This window comes from Zea mays, chromosome 8 (assembly GCF_902167145.1).
Source record: "Zea mays cultivar B73 chromosome 8, Zm-B73-REFERENCE-NAM-5.0, whole genome shotgun sequence".
In the NCBI taxonomy this organism is placed as follows: domain Eukaryota; kingdom Viridiplantae; phylum Streptophyta; class Magnoliopsida; order Poales; family Poaceae; genus Zea; species Zea mays.
Genome location: NC_050103.1, coordinates 114,271,316 through 114,289,197, shown reverse-complemented (window position 1 = coordinate 114,289,197; position 17,882 = coordinate 114,271,316). Strand labels below are relative to the sequence as shown.

At 41.7% G+C, this 17,882-nt stretch overlaps 1 protein-coding gene across 1 annotated transcript; it reads left to right on the top strand.

The window, feature by feature from the left end:
• Positions 1-7,158: 7,158 nt before the first annotated feature.
• On the top strand, positions 7,159-14,737 carry LOC100283596 (uncharacterized). The gene is made up of 7 exons (NM_001366685.1): positions 7,159-7,436; positions 7,542-7,660; positions 8,724-8,809; positions 8,974-9,014; positions 9,106-9,272; positions 9,370-9,432; positions 14,394-14,737. Exons 1-7 carry the CDS (start codon positions 7,265-7,267, stop codon positions 14,565-14,567), a joined length of 822 nt encoding a protein of 273 aa, NP_001353614.1. The 5' UTR covers positions 7,159-7,264; the 3' UTR covers positions 14,568-14,737.
• The last annotated feature ends 3,145 nt before the right edge of the window (positions 14,738-17,882 follow it).

Here is a 17,882-nt window from a genome sequence, read left to right as displayed (position 1 = left end):
GCTATTGTTCTTATTGATCCTGTTTTGGCTTCTTCCGGGGTTATTGCTTCGTCACCAAACAATAGTTTAAATGGCGTAAAGCCTGTTGATCTTGACACTATTGTGTTATGGCTCCACACCACTTTGATTAACTCGTCTGGCCACTTTCCCCTGGGCTGATTGAAGATTAACTTCATTATTCCTGTCATTATGATCCCATTAGCTTTTTCAACAAGTCCATTTGACTCCGGATGTCGAACTGATGCGAAATGGATCTTCGTGCCAATTTGATCGCAAAATTCTTTGAAAGCTTCAGAATCAAACTGTGTTCCGTTATCCACAGTAATGGCCTTCGGCACTCCGAAGCGACAAACAATATTTTGCCAGAAAAACTTTTGAATAGTAACCGAAGTTATTGTGGCTAAAGGCTTTGCCTCAATCCATTTAGAAAAATATTCCACTGCCACTACAACATATCTTAAGTTCCCCTGTGCTGGTGGTAATGGACCTAGCAAATCAAGGCCCCACCTTTGCAACAGCCAGGTGGGTTGTATTAATTGAGTTAAAGACGAAGGTTGTTTTTGATCTCTTGCACATTTCTGACAACCTTCGCACTTTTGAACTAAATCCGCTGCATCCGAAGCTGCTTTTGGCCAATAAAATCCTTGACGAAAAACTTTTCAGAGCAAAGGCCTAGATCCAATGTGAGATCCACACAGGCCTGCGTGTATTTCCTTCATCAATTCTATGCCTTCGGCTCTGGATAAACACTTGAGTAACGGGGAACAGACCCCCCGCTTGTATAATTCCCCTTCTATTATGACATATGGTCGAGCTCTTGCTTCTATCCTCCTGTTATAAGCTTCGTCATCTGAAAGAAAATTACCCTGAAGGAAAGAAATGATCTCAGTTCTCCAATCTTCACTATAGACAGGGGATATGTTGAGGACTGCTCTTTCAAGAAGCTCGACCGAAGGTGCTTTTATTGTTTCGAAAAATACTTCCGAAGGTAAGGGCAGCCCCTGTGCTGCTGACTTGGCTACTAGATCAGCATATTCATTTTCTCCACGAGGAATATTTTTAACAGAGAATCCTTCGAAGGAAGCCTCAATCCTTCGGACTGTATCTAAATATTTTTCAAGCTTCGGATCTCTTGCTTTGTAGCTCTTATCAATATGGCCAGAAATAACTTGGGAATCAGTTTTAAGAATGGCCCTTCTGATTCCCATTGCCTTTAACTTCCGAAGACCCAAGAGCAGAGCTTCGTACTCAGCAATATTGTTTGTGCAACTAAAATCAAGTCTTGTCGCGTAGCAAGTTTTAACTTTAGAAGGTGAAACCAACACAGCAGCTGCTCCTACTCCGAAGGTTCCATAAGACCCATCGCAAAACACTGTCCATACTTCGACATCTTTATTCGTTTCTTCCTCTTGAGCCCCTGGCGTCCAGTCAGCAATGAAGTCTGCCAACGCTTGGGATTGAATCGAAGACCTATGCACATAATCAATACAAAATTCATTGAGCTCTCCAGCCCATTTTCCAATCCTTCCATTAGCTTCTCGATTTCTCATAATATCCTTCAACGGGTGTGAAGAAGGAACAATTATATTGTAAGCTTGAAAATAATGCCGAAGCTTCCTGGAGGCCATCAAAACAGCATACAGTACCTTCTCCAATTCTGTATAATTTTTCTTTGATAAACTAAGAACTTCGGATACAAAGTATATTGGGGCCTGCTTTTTAATTTGGCCTTCAAGCTTCTCCTGGACAAGTGCTGCACTTACCGTTGAGTGCGAAGCTGCCACATATAACAACAAAGGAGCCCCTAGCGTTGGTGGAGTTAGTGTTGTTAGATCTATCAAATATTGCTTCAGCTCTTCGAAGGCTCTCTGCTGGACTGGTACCCATTGAAAAACTTCGGCTGACTTCAGCACTTCGAAAAATGGTAAATTTCTCTCTGCTGATCTAGATATGAATCTGTTGAGAGATGCCAATCTTCCTGTCAATCTTTGAGCCCCCTTCTTTGTACTTGGTGGTTCCATTCGAAGGATAACTTCGATTTTGTTTGGATTAGCCTCAATTCCTTTTGTTGAGACTAGACAGCCAAAAAATTTCCCTTTCTTCACTCCGAAGACACATTTTTCTGGGTTCAACTTTAAACCAGCCTGTCTAAAATTGGCAAAGGTCTCCTGCAGATCAGCAATGTGATTATCTTGCTTCGTGCTTTTTACAATGATATCATCAACATAAGTTAGCACATTTCTGCCTATCTGGGAATGAAGAACTTTCGTTGTCATTCTGCTGAAGCTTACTCCAGCATTCTTAAGTCCCTCAGGCATCCGAAGGTAACAATATGTTCCACTAGGGGTTATGAAGCTGGTTTTCGGTTCATCCTCCTTCTTCATCCAAATTTGGTGATAGCCTGAATAACAATCCAGCAGACTCATAAGCTCTGATGAAGCTGCTGCATCAACTAGGGAATCTATCCTTGGCAATGGAAACTCGTCCTTCGGACAGGCCTTATTGAGATCAGTAAAATCAATACACATCCTCCATTTACCATTGGCCTTCTTTACCATAACAGTGTTAGCCAGCCATTCTGGGTATTTTACCTCTCTGATAACTCCGGCACTGAGGAGTCTTTTCACTTCATTCCGAGCACCTTCGGCCTTGTCATTAGACATCTTCCGAAGCCTCTGCTTTCTAGGTCTGAAGGATGGATCAACATTGAGCGAGTGCTCAATAACATCCCTGTTAACTCCGCAAAGATCATTAGCTGACCAAGCAAAAACATCTTTATTGTTGAACAAAAACCTTATCAAGGTTTTCTCATGTTCTTCGGACAGTTGAGATCCCAACAGCACCTTCTGCTCTGCTATGTCCTCACACAAGAGCATGGGCTTCGGCTGATCAGCCGAAGCAGCTTTTTCCCTTCTAAACTTGTATTGCTCACAAGCTTCAGTTCCATCTATATTATGGATTGCTTTTGAGTCTGTCCAATTTCCTTCGGCCCTTCTGGTAGCTTCCTGACTTCCATGAATAGCAATGGGCCCTTGGTCCGAAGGTATCTTCATGCAAAGATAAGCTGGATGAAGAATTGCTTCGAAGGCATTGAGAGTACCACGACCAATGATTGCATTGTAAGGGTATTCCATGTCAACAATATCAAATACAACTTGTTCAGTCCTTGTGTTGTTAATGAATCCAAAGGTTACTGGCATTGTGATTTTTCCAAGTGCTACGATCTGCCTTCCTCCGAAGCCACAAAGGGGATGCGTGGCATCATGGATTTTGTCCTCGGGCTCTTGCATCTGTCTGAAGGCCTTAGCAAATATGATATCAGCTACGCTGCCTGTATCAACCAAAACATTATGGACCAGAAATCTTTTGATCACACAAGAGATAACCATAGCATCGTTGTGTGGGTAATCCTTGAGTTGAAGATCCTCTTGAGAGAAGGTAATTGGAATGTGAGACCATCTTGACTTGATGAAGGGTCCTTGCACCCCGACATGTTGTACCCTTCTCTGTGCCTCCTTCTTCTGTTTCTTGTTGGCTGGCTCTGAGCATGAACCGCCTGTTATCGGGAGTACCAGCTTCGGAGCCGAAGCAGCTCCAGCTTGATTGTTGAACGAAGCCATCAGCTTAAAAGAGTGGAAGTGAGTTCACCGGAGGTGGGCGCCAATGTTGGGGACTTGTTCTCAAATGCTATGAATCAAGAACAAGGCAACATAAAATGTTAAATATCAATGCCCTTCGTCCGCCGAAGCATTATCTCCACAAAGATTTAATGAACTTCGGACGAAGGTCACGAGCATAATATTACGAAGGTTTCACCTTCGTAATTAAACTTATAAAGATAATACAAAGTGATGTAAAACGTGAAACATTAAAGATAAATATATTGGAAATAAATGACATCATTCACATATCTTATTATATGAATCTAAGATGTTTCAATATAACATTTAGGTACATTTATACCTTTGCCTTGACAAACAATAATTCCCGAGTGATGCATTTGCAATTACAGGAATGCGTGAACAGTAAATGAATACTGTTCACTATTTATATGCACAGGACACAGCCTGTGAGGAATTACAATCATGCCCCTCATAAAAGTTTACAACATTGACTCAGACCCTTATGGACTAAAAGGTCATTCTATCTCTAAGTCGGTTCGACCCCTCATCTTCGGACATGCTGTAATACCGAAGCTTCATGAATGATATTGTTGAGGACTCGTTCTCAAATGCTATGAATTAAGAACAAGGCAACATAAAATGTTAAATGTTAATGCCCCTCGTCCGCTGAAGCATTATTTCCTTAAGGATTTAATGAACTTCGGACGAAGGTTAAAGACGGTACAATTACGAAGGTTGAATCTTCGTTATTGAACTCTCAGAGATTGTATAAAACAATTCGAGATATGAAATTAACGACAAGTAAATTATAAACAAACAACATCATTTTCATATTATACAAACTTGATGTATTCAAATGTTAGATACATTTATACCTCTGCCTTGGCAAAGAATAATTTCCGGGTGATGCGATTGCAATTGCAGGAATGAGTGAACAGTAAAGGAATACTGTTCACTATTTATAGGCACAGGACACAACCTGTGAGAAATTACAATCATGCCCCTCATAAAAGTTTACAACATTGACTCAGACCCTTATGGACCAGAAGGTCATTCTATCTTTAAGTCGGTTCGTCCCTTCACCTTCGGATATGTTGTATTATCAGAGCTTCATGAATGATACCTTTGGCGTCACGTAGGGGCAGCTTCAGCCGAAGCTGTCTCTTTCTGCAGGACCTTCGGCGACGAAGCATGGTCCCAACAGATACCTTCGGCATTACGTTCAAACAGCTTCAGCCGAAGCTGTTTCCTTTCCGCAGGACCTTCGACGACGAAGCATGGTCCTAACAATGCAAAATACCTGAGAATGTCCCCATGAGACTTGCATTTGTTTATGATGTGTCATGTAAAACTCTGCTCATATTTACATCAAACATACATGATATGCCTACTTTTTTAGATGATGACTTTTTTTTACAAAATGTATTTTTTTTTCCTTTTTTATTACAAATCTTAGACATATGTTCAGTGAATTGTACAACATTGTTTTTCTATACATGTATATGTACCTAAATTTTTTATACATATATTCATTTCATCTTGTATTTTAATCTTATTGATATGCTTGACCACGAAACCAAAAAAAGAGAAAGCATTTATTGTATCTCATATAGACTTTCACTGTTTCATCTACGTATAAAAATAAGTCATCCCATATCATGACCTCAAATAACTTTTGATATGTTATGAATATGCTTTTGTAACAAGTTCTTAGTTATGCACCGCTGCTACCATCTTGCGACATACATAATGTAGCAAATTCTAAAAAAATCCTTTCAGCACTACCCCTTGTAACAACTAAGCTACTTATATTGAACCATGCTATTATTGTTTCTTTAGTGACACCTCTAACAATTACGCTTTGGGGAGATCAAGCATCAGGTTTCTCCATTGATGATGTCTGCAATCAGAGCAACAATAAACCTATTGTCATAATGTTTGTTGGGTGCCTTGCTAAATGTTTCAAAGGTTATGCTTTAAATATTTCAGAGCAACATTTACATTATTTACCCATATTAGTTGCTATATAGGCCAATCATATCTAAGCGGCACTACAGCAAGTGCATGGTACTTTAATCCAGTCATTCATGAAGCACACGTGTACTACACCAGGTAAAGCACAACAAATATATAACACAACAACACTCCTCCCTAGTTTTCATTTCCCCCCCTCTGTACACCTGCTCCTCTGTAATCTTGTGTTCACAGTTAACTACCTCAGAAATTATGAATCAAACATGGTACAAAGCTTCTTATTTGATAATGTTAGCAACTTTAACAAAGCATCTTCTAGATATACAACCTAATGAAATATATTTGACAGGCTCGACACATTCTAGCATATTTTTATGTGTCACAAAGTACAAAGATAAATTCAATGTACTTACATATTTAACTTATATATTTTAATGGAAATACAAATCTATTTACTGTTAATGCCTCGATAACAAATGGTGAAAATTGTATTCTGAGTTAAACATAGGCGAATTCCTTTGTAGAATAATGATCTCCCACTTTGGACTACCAATGTTAGATAACAATATTTATCCTATTGATCACAGGTCGTCGACAAATACACAGATCAGCTCACCAAGCATGAACTACCATTGTCACCAAAGAAGTAAGTATTCGAAAACATTACTTCAAAACGAATCCTCTGTAATCTTGTGTTCACAGTTAACTACCTCAGACTAATACTCTACCAATACAAATTTATGAATCAAACACGGTACAAAGCTTCTTATTTGATAATGTTAGCAACTTTAACAAAGCATCTTCTAGATATACAACCTAATGAAATATATTTGACAGGCTCGACGCGTCCTAGTATATTTTGATGCATCATAAAGTACAGAGGTAAATTCGAATATGTTTACTGTTAATGGCTCAATAACAAATGGTGAAAATTGTTTTCCCATTTAAACACATGCAAATTCCTTAGTAGAATAATGATCTCCCACTTTGGACTACCAAAGTTAGATAATAATATTTATCTTATTGATCACAGGTCATCGACAAATACACATATCAACTCACCAAACATGAACTACCATTGCCACCAAAGAACTACTTATTAAGTATTGTAATCTCATTTCGCACTACAACTTTTAGTGCCAAAATTCTCACTTAAAATTCATCAACAGCTGCTGCAAAGCAACATAATTTACTTGCTTCTGATCTTGTTCTCAAATATTTATGTGCCCCAAGCCCCATAACGACTATTCTCCATATTTATGTACAATTTCCTTGTACTACAACATGCTTATCAAAAGGAAAAAAATGTAAAACAACATATTTTGCATATGTCTTATCTTGTTTCCATGTACTTATATGGCTCAAAAACTTTTATCCATGTTCATGTACACTTTCCATGCACTAAGACATGCTTATATGAAAAAAACGATACAACGCGCGCAGTACACTAGTAAAAATTGAGGGTCCATGACGGCATACAATCTTACCATAGAAACAAGAAACATAAGGGGTGAACATGCTGCAAAAAAGTAAATTCTTAGCCTGCATGACACGGTTGGAACAAATACCTTCCTGTGAAAGTGGGCCTCGCGTTCATAGATGCCAGTCCTCCCCTCCCCAAAACCCAGCACAAGCAAGGGAAGGGAGGGCACCTCTAGGCTCCAGCCATGGCGCAGCAGCTGCTGCTCCTCCTCCCCGCCCCTTCCAGAACTTTCTTGAAGGCCCTCCCCTCTCCCTTTCTCTCCTACCTCCCCCGGCGCCACCTTGTCCCCGTTACCGCCGTTCCCGTAGCACCCGGCATCCGGCGGGGCCTGCTCCGGTACGCGACGAAGCGTTCAAGTGAGCAGCCGGCACTGCTGCGCTTCAGTCCTGCCGATTTTGAGCGAGGATTTTTGACGAACTGAGCAAGATGTTTGGCTAAGATGGCCTCGTTTCTGTGAGCAGGCTTGGTCGAAGAACTGGAGATTGCCAAGGAGAAGCAGCCGCATAGCAGGCGCGCCAATGGCATCTTCTGGATCTTGCTGCTCAATTTCGGCATCTACATGGCCGACCACTTGTTCCAGGTATGGCTCGACTCGCCTCCCTGAAGCGGAACATAAACCCTCCGTGATGCATGTTCATCCTGCAAAAAGATGCACCTTGTTGTGCAGATTTGTGTTGTCCAATCAGCAGGGTGATACAAATTTCGATTTCCAAACACACCATGCATAAGAGTAATATAATATATGCAATATTTGCTTATTTACTTTCGAATTTATTCACAACTGAACTGATAGCTCCTGATGTTTATGGAGCATTTGTTTGTGTTAGATGCGGATGAGGACAGATTGTGTCAGGCTGAGCATTTTGTTTCATTTATTTTAGAACCATGTTGTACTTGACTGCTACAAATATGTTTACTGGTATAGATTAAGGTTTACAGGTTCAAGCTAACGGACTAATCATAGTCACTCCCTCATTCAGGAAATAAATACATCATTTTTTTTTGTTTCATCATGGTTTCAAACAATTTGCCCAGCTATTTTCAACCCTAGGTGAACATATAAGGATTTTAGCCTGTTAGACATCAGTATTCGTTTCTACTCTTGGATCATTGAATACATTTATCATATCTTGCACCTGTTTTAATAGAAAAGGGTTCATATCACAGCGTGCTTTGTATTCGGTGTCTGTATTATAAATGCATTTGATTCATGATGATGCACAAACAAGCATGATGTTATCCCAAGAAAATTCGAGTTACTCTGGCAATCTTGGCTAAAAGAGAGAGATTTGGGCAAACAACATTTGACCTACACTTCTCCATGCATTACATTGGCATTATTGTCCCACCCTTACTTGATTATTTGTGTTCTATTTTTTAGGATCTTATGGCTAGCCCATATATTTATTCAACATCCATAGAGTGGTGTTATTCCATCAATTAAATTATTGTAGATTCTAGACCGACTGGCTATATCAATGGAAGGGTAAAATGAGGATTGATGTAGTCGCTCTTTCCTTTGATAAGGGATATTTCAATTTTTTTGTTTATATCTTAAGAAAATAGGCACATATACGTATATACCTTTTTTCATGTGCTGAACTGTATATTTACTTGTCAATTTATGTTCCCTTGCATTTCAGATTCGGCAAATAAAATCACTATACCTGTATCATGCATTCCCTTCATGGTTCCAGTTTGTGACATCAACATTTTGCCATGCCAACTGGTTAGTTTGACTTACTATTTCAGATCAATTTAATTGGTTTCTTGCTGTTTGGATATGTTAATAATTGGTAAAGTTGAGTACAACTGATGGATACATTATAAGTTCATCCATATACTTCTTTTGTGAGGTTGGTTACTCATTAAGTCATCGATTATTTGCTGCAGGAATCATCTTTCAAGCAATTTATTCTTTGTGTATATCTTTGGTGAGAGCTGATTGCTAAAAAATGAATGCTCTGCTCTGGTTGGAACTTAAAATTCAGTTAAAGGATGCCTATTGCTGATCTGAATATACAGGAAAGCTTGTCGAGGAGGAAGAGGGTAACTTTGCTCTCTGGATGTCTTACATTTTGACTGGTGCTGGGGCAAACTTGATTTCATGGCTAGCTCTTCCAACATCCTCTGTGTCACTTGGAGCATCTGGTGCTGTTTTTGGCCTTTTCACCATTAGTGTTCTAGTTAAGGTGATTAATTCAATCTTGTCCTTCTGAAATTTCTTTAGTTAATAACCAGTCAGCCAATGTTTCTTTTTTAAAACATTGCCTCATACTGTCATGGCAGATGTCATGGGACTGGAGAAAGATTCTTGAAGTGCTTATCCTTGGACAATTTGTTGTTGACAAGGTACCTTCATGACACTGTTTTGTTGCTTTCCTTAATCGTTTTTAAGTAAAACACTGGACGTGTCATTACAGAATTGTAACAAAATGGATAATTTTATTTTCTTACCATCATATTCTACATGAAAAATGCAATACATTGATCTACCGATGGCATATCTGGTGCTTCCCCTACTTATGTTAACTCTGTCCACAAGATAGTAATACTAATAAAGTAATAGTATGAAATGAATTTCATGGAGGATATGAATGTTAGGAACGACTGTACTAGCAAGAGCAGTTGTCTATTACAGTTTCAAAACCCGGTTCAAGATCACTGTATATATGGAAACCAGAAAATTTGCACCATGCTACCTCCCAAGGGAAAATTAGTTAAACAACGAAGAATATAATGTTCACTGATGTGTCTTTTTCTTTATCATGTTTGAATAAACAACCTTGCATAAGGTACATACACATCCGCACGATACTTAATTACTAGAATTTTTAGGGTAATAGTGATGATTTCAAGCACAACATCTATCAGTAGTTGAACTACACTAAAATATGTGCACGCTATTTTAAAATGTTTAGTAGATTATCTTTTCTTAAGGCATGACAATAACCTGGCCCCTAACACGTACCCTACCATCTAGTTGATGAATTGCTCTGTTTTGTGCATTAGTAATCAAGGGCGGATCCAGGATTCGATCACGCTCACACCCCAGGCCAATCTATTAGATATAGTATTTTTTTAATATGTTTTGGTCTAAAAACAAGAAATATAAGTAGAGACATGTGGATCATGCCGTGGGCCACGGCTCGGGTGGCCCGGGGCTTGTATCGGCCCTGGTTAGTAATTATTGCAAGCTATTTTCACAATGTTCAAAGTTCAACTGTGTCAATGCCAAACAGCAACTTCCTCTGAACTTCTGAAGTACGAGGTTCGACAGGCCCAGTTGAGCTATTATAGGCAAGGATCACCTGATTGGTGTCGTTTCCATAAGCAAACCTAAGGTCATCTTTGCCTATATATGTGTAACATGTGACCCTCTATAATCAATCTATTATCCTTGACCTTACACTTCCGCCCACCCCCGAACCCTATCGGCTATCGCGACCATGTCTGACTATGGCAGCCTCTTGTGCCAGCCATGCCAGCCTCTTGTGCCTCTCCTACTACTGCCACTATGGCAGAGCATGACAAGGAGATCGCTGCCAATGCTAAGGAGGCCACACACACAACTAATGTACCAATGCTCTTGCACACACTAAGGTTGTTGAGCGCGAGGCTACCACCAATTGTGTGCGCTGCTTTAGACGCGAGTGCGTTGGCCTAGAGCTCGCAACTAATGAGCACATCGTTGGGTGCACTGAGTACAATGCGCACCCCAACAAGGAGATTGTCTATGGGGTTCCCCTCCATGACACCTTCTCCACGAGGCTATTGTCCTAGGTAGCCTCCATGCTCAGGTCATCAGTGTGCCCATAACATTCGCATGTTGGTTCCCCTTATCCATGAACCGACATTAGGTAGTACATATAGTGGTGTGAGCTCTTTCTCCTTGCCCTCAGGAAGTATTCCCTAGAGGACCATGTCCTCACTATCGACCCCAATCTATCCATTCTTGATTGGGCGTGCATGAATTGTGTGGTGCAATCTTAGCTCCTCAACACCCTTTTCCTCAAAGCTCATCGAAACTATGCTTGAACGTTGCACCTTCGTGCACATCACCTGGCTTGCAGTTGAGGTCTCGAGTTTCTTGGCAATAGGTAATCTTGTACCTCTACCTTGACATTGAGTTCTTCAGTTTCAACCATGGCGATTATCGATCACCGACTATTGCTGCCGCTTAAGAACATGGTCGACACTCATGCCAATCTCGGTGAGTTCGTCATCGATTGCACGCTGGTCCTCATCATCATTTGAGGCCTCAACAAGCGTTTCATCGCCATTGGCGCACACCTACAATGAAGCCGACCCTCCCGCTTAAGGAACTCAACACGACAAACTTGTGGATGTCTTCTTTGACTGCCTTCATCGCCACCACCACTACTCACTAACTGGCTTTAGGGAGGAGGTGGCTCTGACATCGACAGGTCTAACCTCAGGGGCATAGACAATAAATCCCACATCAACAATAACAAGCATGGAGTGCGCACAAAGCTGATAGGTGTGCCTAGCTCCAGTAGTGGCAACATAGGGCATTGCGCATGTGCTCCAGGCTGGCAATCCCCAACCTCGTGGCACTAGCGCTCTAGCCACGGGCTTGGTCATATACCCACCATAGCGACCCTAACTTAGCTTCTACAATCCTTGGGATAGGACCATCTAGATTTGGCCTAGCCGCAACCATTGCTTGTGCCACTTCTTGGGGGCTACCCCCTTGATCCCACCACTTCCTCAGTCGACATTGCTGGCATCTCAGGTGACAGGTACCTTAGGCATTGCTCTCTGGCACCCAAGGGAAGTGGCACTTCTCATGCCTATGGGATTAGCAGTTCTTCACCAACACCTTCCACATCATGTCGGTGACGTTGCCTCCTCTACACAAGTGGTACTTAACCTCTGGCGTCACCACCCACGACTCCCACCTTGGTGTTTTTTCATTGTCCTCTACTTTGTGATATCCTACCCCATGCAATGTTACCAATGATGGATCCTCACATGGAGTCGCTGGCGTGATGGGGCTGCACAAATCATCATGGATGATCTCGAGCTCCTTCTGTGTACGGTATGGTGCCTGTCGAGAGAGCAAGCACCACCTTTGCTTGGTCACCATGCACGTGTCTCAGTTGCTCGATGTGGTCAATCTAGGGTATCCCTTGTGCCATCTTTTTGCGCCCTAGCTTCTGCAGGGCCTTGAAGTAGAGGTGCCCGAAGCACTTGTGTCAGTGTCATACCTCATTGTTGTGGTGGGTAGCAAGGCAGAGTGGCCGGGCCACCTTCAAGTGTAGCATGTACAGGAAGCTATGGCTGATTGTGGCGAGGAGGCTCCCGCGGCGGTGCCAGATGTAGAGTATCCTGCGTGTGCGGCTTGTCATTGTGGATGCGAGCAGATGTCGTCTGCGAGAGAGAAGAGAGCAACAACACGAAGGGAAGGTGAGGAAAACTTGGGGATTTCCCTTCATGTTCACTTCCCATCGGTCGTAGCTCTAGATACTCATGGGCCAGAAACAAAGCGAGTTCCTCTTCCTACGCTTGGGCCATGTGGGTTGCGCCACCATGCTTGGGCTGTCGGCATTCGTTGGACCGATGATCAATTCCACCAAATTTTAGATGTGTCATCGTGGTTCGCTTTGTGTTCGCGACCGCTTGCCTTCTTCCCACGACCGCTGCCAGCCTTGTTGTTCTTTCATGGGCACCCGTAGTGGTTCTTGGGCATGCTAGTGTCCTCCCCTTTTTTCTTCTAGCTAGCAAGCCAGTGCTCCTCGGTGAAGAGCAACTTGTTGGCGATGGCGACCGTCTTGGCGAGTGGCGCATTGCGCTTCCTCATGATCATCTATCCGGCTTGAGCCTGCTCGTCACTTCTATGAAGAGATGCTCAAAGTCTAGAAGAGTTTCCATCGCTAGAGCAATCTAGGTATACTTCGAGATGATGCACAGGTACCACCCCATCGACTTCTGCTCATCAACGTCGCCATTACCATGTCGGATCAACTTTTGTACTAGGCTGCAGGGGCGAAGAGCAAAGGCATCAACATCCTCCTCATGGTGGAACGCTAGGCAGTCCCAGTATAGCTGTAGCTTATGAAAGGTGGCCTTGTGAACACAGTCGACGTTGATGTGTGTCAAGATCGAGTACCTGGCATGCTTCACGATTGGCTTGTCCATGAGGGTAGCCGCCATCTTTGCTGGAATGGAAGAGAGGACGGCTTCAAACGCTTGTCGATTGTCGTGGAAGCCGGCGTCGCGAATTCGACAACATCCCAAAGCTATTGGGCCTTCATCTTCACCTTCATCACCGAACTCCCCTTGTTGTTCGTCAATGAGCATCAACCATGACGTGCCCTCCAGAACTCTTTGATCACCTGGTGGATGACGGGCAGGGCAGCCATAGCTCTGGCGACGTGAGACGTGGAGCCTATGAGGGCTCTACGACATGTGTGTTCGCTTCTCGTCGTCGTCATCCTCCACGGTAGGGCAGGGGCAACGGCAGCAGTGGCTGCAGCCTTGGCCTTGGCCTGCGCTGCTCTGGACACCTCAGCTGCCAGCATTGTCGTCTCCTTTGCCGGGGCGATGCAAAGCATGCCGCATGCTTCGTGGCATCCACAGCGGCTACTGCTGCCTTTCAAAGGTCAGACGAGGTCGACATCCTCTAGGTGAAAAGCCCCCCGTGCTGTGATACCAAATGTTGGGGAATAAAACCACAACTTGGAATTAGGATCTGGTTGACAGTGCTATGTTAGCTTCTTGAAGTTCTATTTAAAGAGATAAAACGACAATTTTACAACTAAAGCAAAACAAACTCAACAAGTTAAGCTTAATGGCTCAAATCAGCCCTTACAAACTCAACAACTAAAGGAGTTCTAATAGCTGTAATACATCCACACACATAGGCTTATGCGGTTCACAACTTAACTGGTGTACTGCAATGTCTCTTCATGACTTCCATGAGGCACACCTGATAGGACATTTCCTATGCTACCTCTACGTGCTCTACATATGGGAGCCACACCTTGCAGTTGCAGCTCTAAGCGCATTCTTTGGTAAATTATGAGCACCGTCGACCTAGGACTTGTTCATTAGCTGTCTCAGTGGGAACTGGTGGTTTAGTCGGATGGTGATTGGGCACATGATTAGCTTTGATATGATTAAGCTATTATAGGCAAAACTCATTATTGATTGGTTCTGTTTCTCATTTCTACAAGCCAAACCCTAGGTGACCCTGGCATGTATGTTTAACCTGTCATCCTACATAATCAACTTATTATTCCCATGCCAACACTTGTTTACAATCTGATTAGTTTTACTGTTGCCGATAGGTCTTGGAAGCAGCACGTGCAACAACAATCACGGGCCAGTCATTTCAAGTGAACAACGTCGCTCATGTGTCAGGTGCTTTGATTGGTGCCGCGTTGGTGTTTCTGGTTAGCAGAATCCCTTTTTCATCCAATGATGATAATCCAAAGGCAACAAAAAGAGTAAATAGAAAATAAAGATTTGTCAACAACATTATCAACCTAACGTATTACTATCAATTTTTCATTCATTATCATTCCTTCATATGATAGCTACCTTTTGAAAATTCAGTTGTAACATTTCTGATTTAAATGAAAGATACATCTGAAAGTTCAGTGCCGGAGTATAAAGTTCGTTTGTAGACCAATGTAAGCATCTTGATTATCCGACGATTAGGGCTAGTTTGGCAACTCCATTTTTCAAGTGATTCTCATTTTGTCAAAGGAAAATGAACTATTTTTTGGGAAAATGGAAATCTCTTGAAAAAATGGGGTTGCTAAACTAACCCTTAAATGTTTTCCATCACATCGATAAAGAGCTAGATCACTTGATGTAGGACCAAGTCGATTTTAGGTTGGACGACGCCCAAAATTTGTTCGCACACGAATCTTGTGCCTTCATCGATGAGTGTGATACTCAAGATATGGTGGAGTAGTAGAGATGAAAATGGATGGAAAAAAATGGGTTTCGTTTGGTATTGTATCCCGTTTTAACCAATCTGTTTTTGTATTTGTCGAAAAATGTGAACTGGATGGTATATTGCAGGAACAGGAATGAGAACAATTAAATGTTTTTTCATCTGTATTTTCGGAATTTATTTTTACGGGATATTCCGATTTTCTTGAGATAGGTGGCACAGAAAATAATATACAAAAAGTACCATCTTAGCCCTCCCCTCTATGACCTGCTTGCTTAATATGTGATTCTCTATTCTTACTTATTAGGGGACTATAATAGTATGTACTAGTTTTGGTAGATAATTATGTTGTGGTCCGAACTTCATTGGATTATATTGTGTAACTTGTGATGGATAATTCTACTTGTGTAACTTGTGATGGATAATTCTACTGTTTTTTTTGTTTTTGCATATAAACTATGATGTCTTCGAAACTAAAATATGGCTCTCGTAGTCTAGGGTGAATCTCAGTGAAATGGGCTTCCTTTGGCTTAATCACGTCACTAGACATCCTATATATTGCGTGAAGGACTTCACTAATTTTTCAGTTGATAGTTTTCAATGAGTGACCAAACTTGTTCCTTATATGTCTAAATGATTGGGGGCCCTGCAAGCCCACAAGAAAATTGCAAGCGCCTCCTTCTAACTAACTCTGCAACTAGCTAGGAGCCCATAATTATTCACCATTGTTTCATGACGACGACGAAAAATAGTCTGTTGCATGCGAAACATGTCGTAGCAATCATCGCTACTCTGTAAATTTCTTTCAACCCATTGGATACCTGTCTCTGCCATTGGTTGTCGTGCAACCCCACTTGAGGAGCTTCCCTAGATATCCAATGCAAGAAGAGCTACCATAAATTCCTCATGAAATTCGTCATCATTTTGTTCATCAATGGTTTGCATCATCTGCATACAAACAACATATGTACTACAGTTTCACAGATCATGCACAATTCAAACAGAGAGTTGCAAGGAACAAATGTGAACTGTTTAACAACATCATATACGTATTGTCGGTGTCTGACTTACAACAAACTAGACTCGCTCTCAAGTGTTTTTATTGGAACCTAATACCATGACCGAAAACTACAACCATAACTAAACGACGAACAAACATCAAAACATCAACGACAATAGTTCTGGAAACTGAAAACAGTAGTCCGACATCAACACACTCGGTACAGTAGAAATGAGATAACGAAACAGACTCCAGCGCATTGACACAAACAATTTTGCTAACTGGACTTTTCATGCTTCTCGTACACGCGACGAAGCCAAGTTGTCCTTCCTTCCTTTGTTCGAAGAATTGCAAAGACATTGCGGTGATGTTTGTCAATTAACAGTTGAATTGCGAAAAAATGCAAACCGCTTCCTTCAGTAGCACCGCCTTCAATCACTTGGTTCAATTGAGCTGCAACCTCCTTACGCACTGGGTCCTCCTCATAATTAGAAATGGTCTTGTTGGAGCTAAAGGTCCTTGCCACAAAGACATTGACAATCCTTCTCATGTAGTCATCCCACTGTTCCTTTTTCTTCAAAGGCTTCGGAGAGTCGTGGTACACCTTGCGCTTTCCTTTGATTCCAGTGCTTGGGTTAGGAGTACTATTTTCAGCAGCAGCGTTCACATCTTCTTCGTGACCATTAGAGGATGAATTTGCATCCTCAACTCCAAGAACTAGGGTAGTCTCATTGGTGCCCACAATTGAGTCAAACATGATCTTAGGTCATCCTCATTTTCAAGAGGGGAAGATTTGAACATAATACACCCTGGCATTGCTTGCAGTAAAATTTGATTGCCTAATTTTAGATGGTGAGTAGTAATCCTATTCTTTAGGTCGAAATGAAACATAAGTCTACTTACTTTATTTTGCTTAGCCTACCACTCATCTGGAGCACTAATAGATCTTGTATGAGGATCTCGACCAAGTCTTGTAGCCCTTTCATTCAGCATTTTTCATTGGGTGTACATTCTTTTCAGAGTGTCCCGCTTATTTTTCATTTGATCCCTGGTATATGTGCGTCCGGTTTGTTCATTGAACTTTCTAATGAATTTGGCATACCCTTCTGCATTCAAAATGTGTTGAGGCCTATTGCGTGCATTAACCTCTTCTACACATATTTCAGTGTAAATCTTAGCTGCTCTCGTGTCCCACTTCGCTATAACTTTCCTAGAATTGTCCATCTAATGGAAAACAAGTATACTGGTAAGAAACAAGGATTAAGGTTGGACAAAAGATTAAAGGTATGATAGGAGGATGTCGACAAAAGGGTTTAACCAGAACTGCAAAGGAAGCTTAAGAAAACATCACGTAATGGACATGCCATATATATTATTATGAAACTAACATGTACCCTTATTACAAGTTCACAAAGTACTTAGCATACTTCACATCAATCCACCCGAGCATTGACGTTCATACCCCTTGGAACATATGTACAAATAGCCTAAACAAAAGTCTGCTCCTATTGTAGGTAGCTGAAGCGTCCCAATCCTCTGGGACTCAAATGTGATACAATTACTAGTCCCAGGAGGCTAGTAAACACATTTACACATCAGATGATTACAGATCTGCTTAAACGACAAACCTATAAAGGTGGCGAACAACTTTAAGAGTTGGTCCACAACTCGAGACATATCCTCAGAGTGGGGCTGAAGCAGCCCGATATACGCAGCGAAGCAAATCAGCGGTCCAACAGCCACAGGCAAGGTTGGGAACAGTCGTAACTCTTACCCGATCTCCTTTTTCTGAAAAAACAACAAATAAGCAAGGGTGAGTACAAACGTACTCAGCAGCCCACCTTCACCCGCGGAATGGGGAAATCAGATATAATG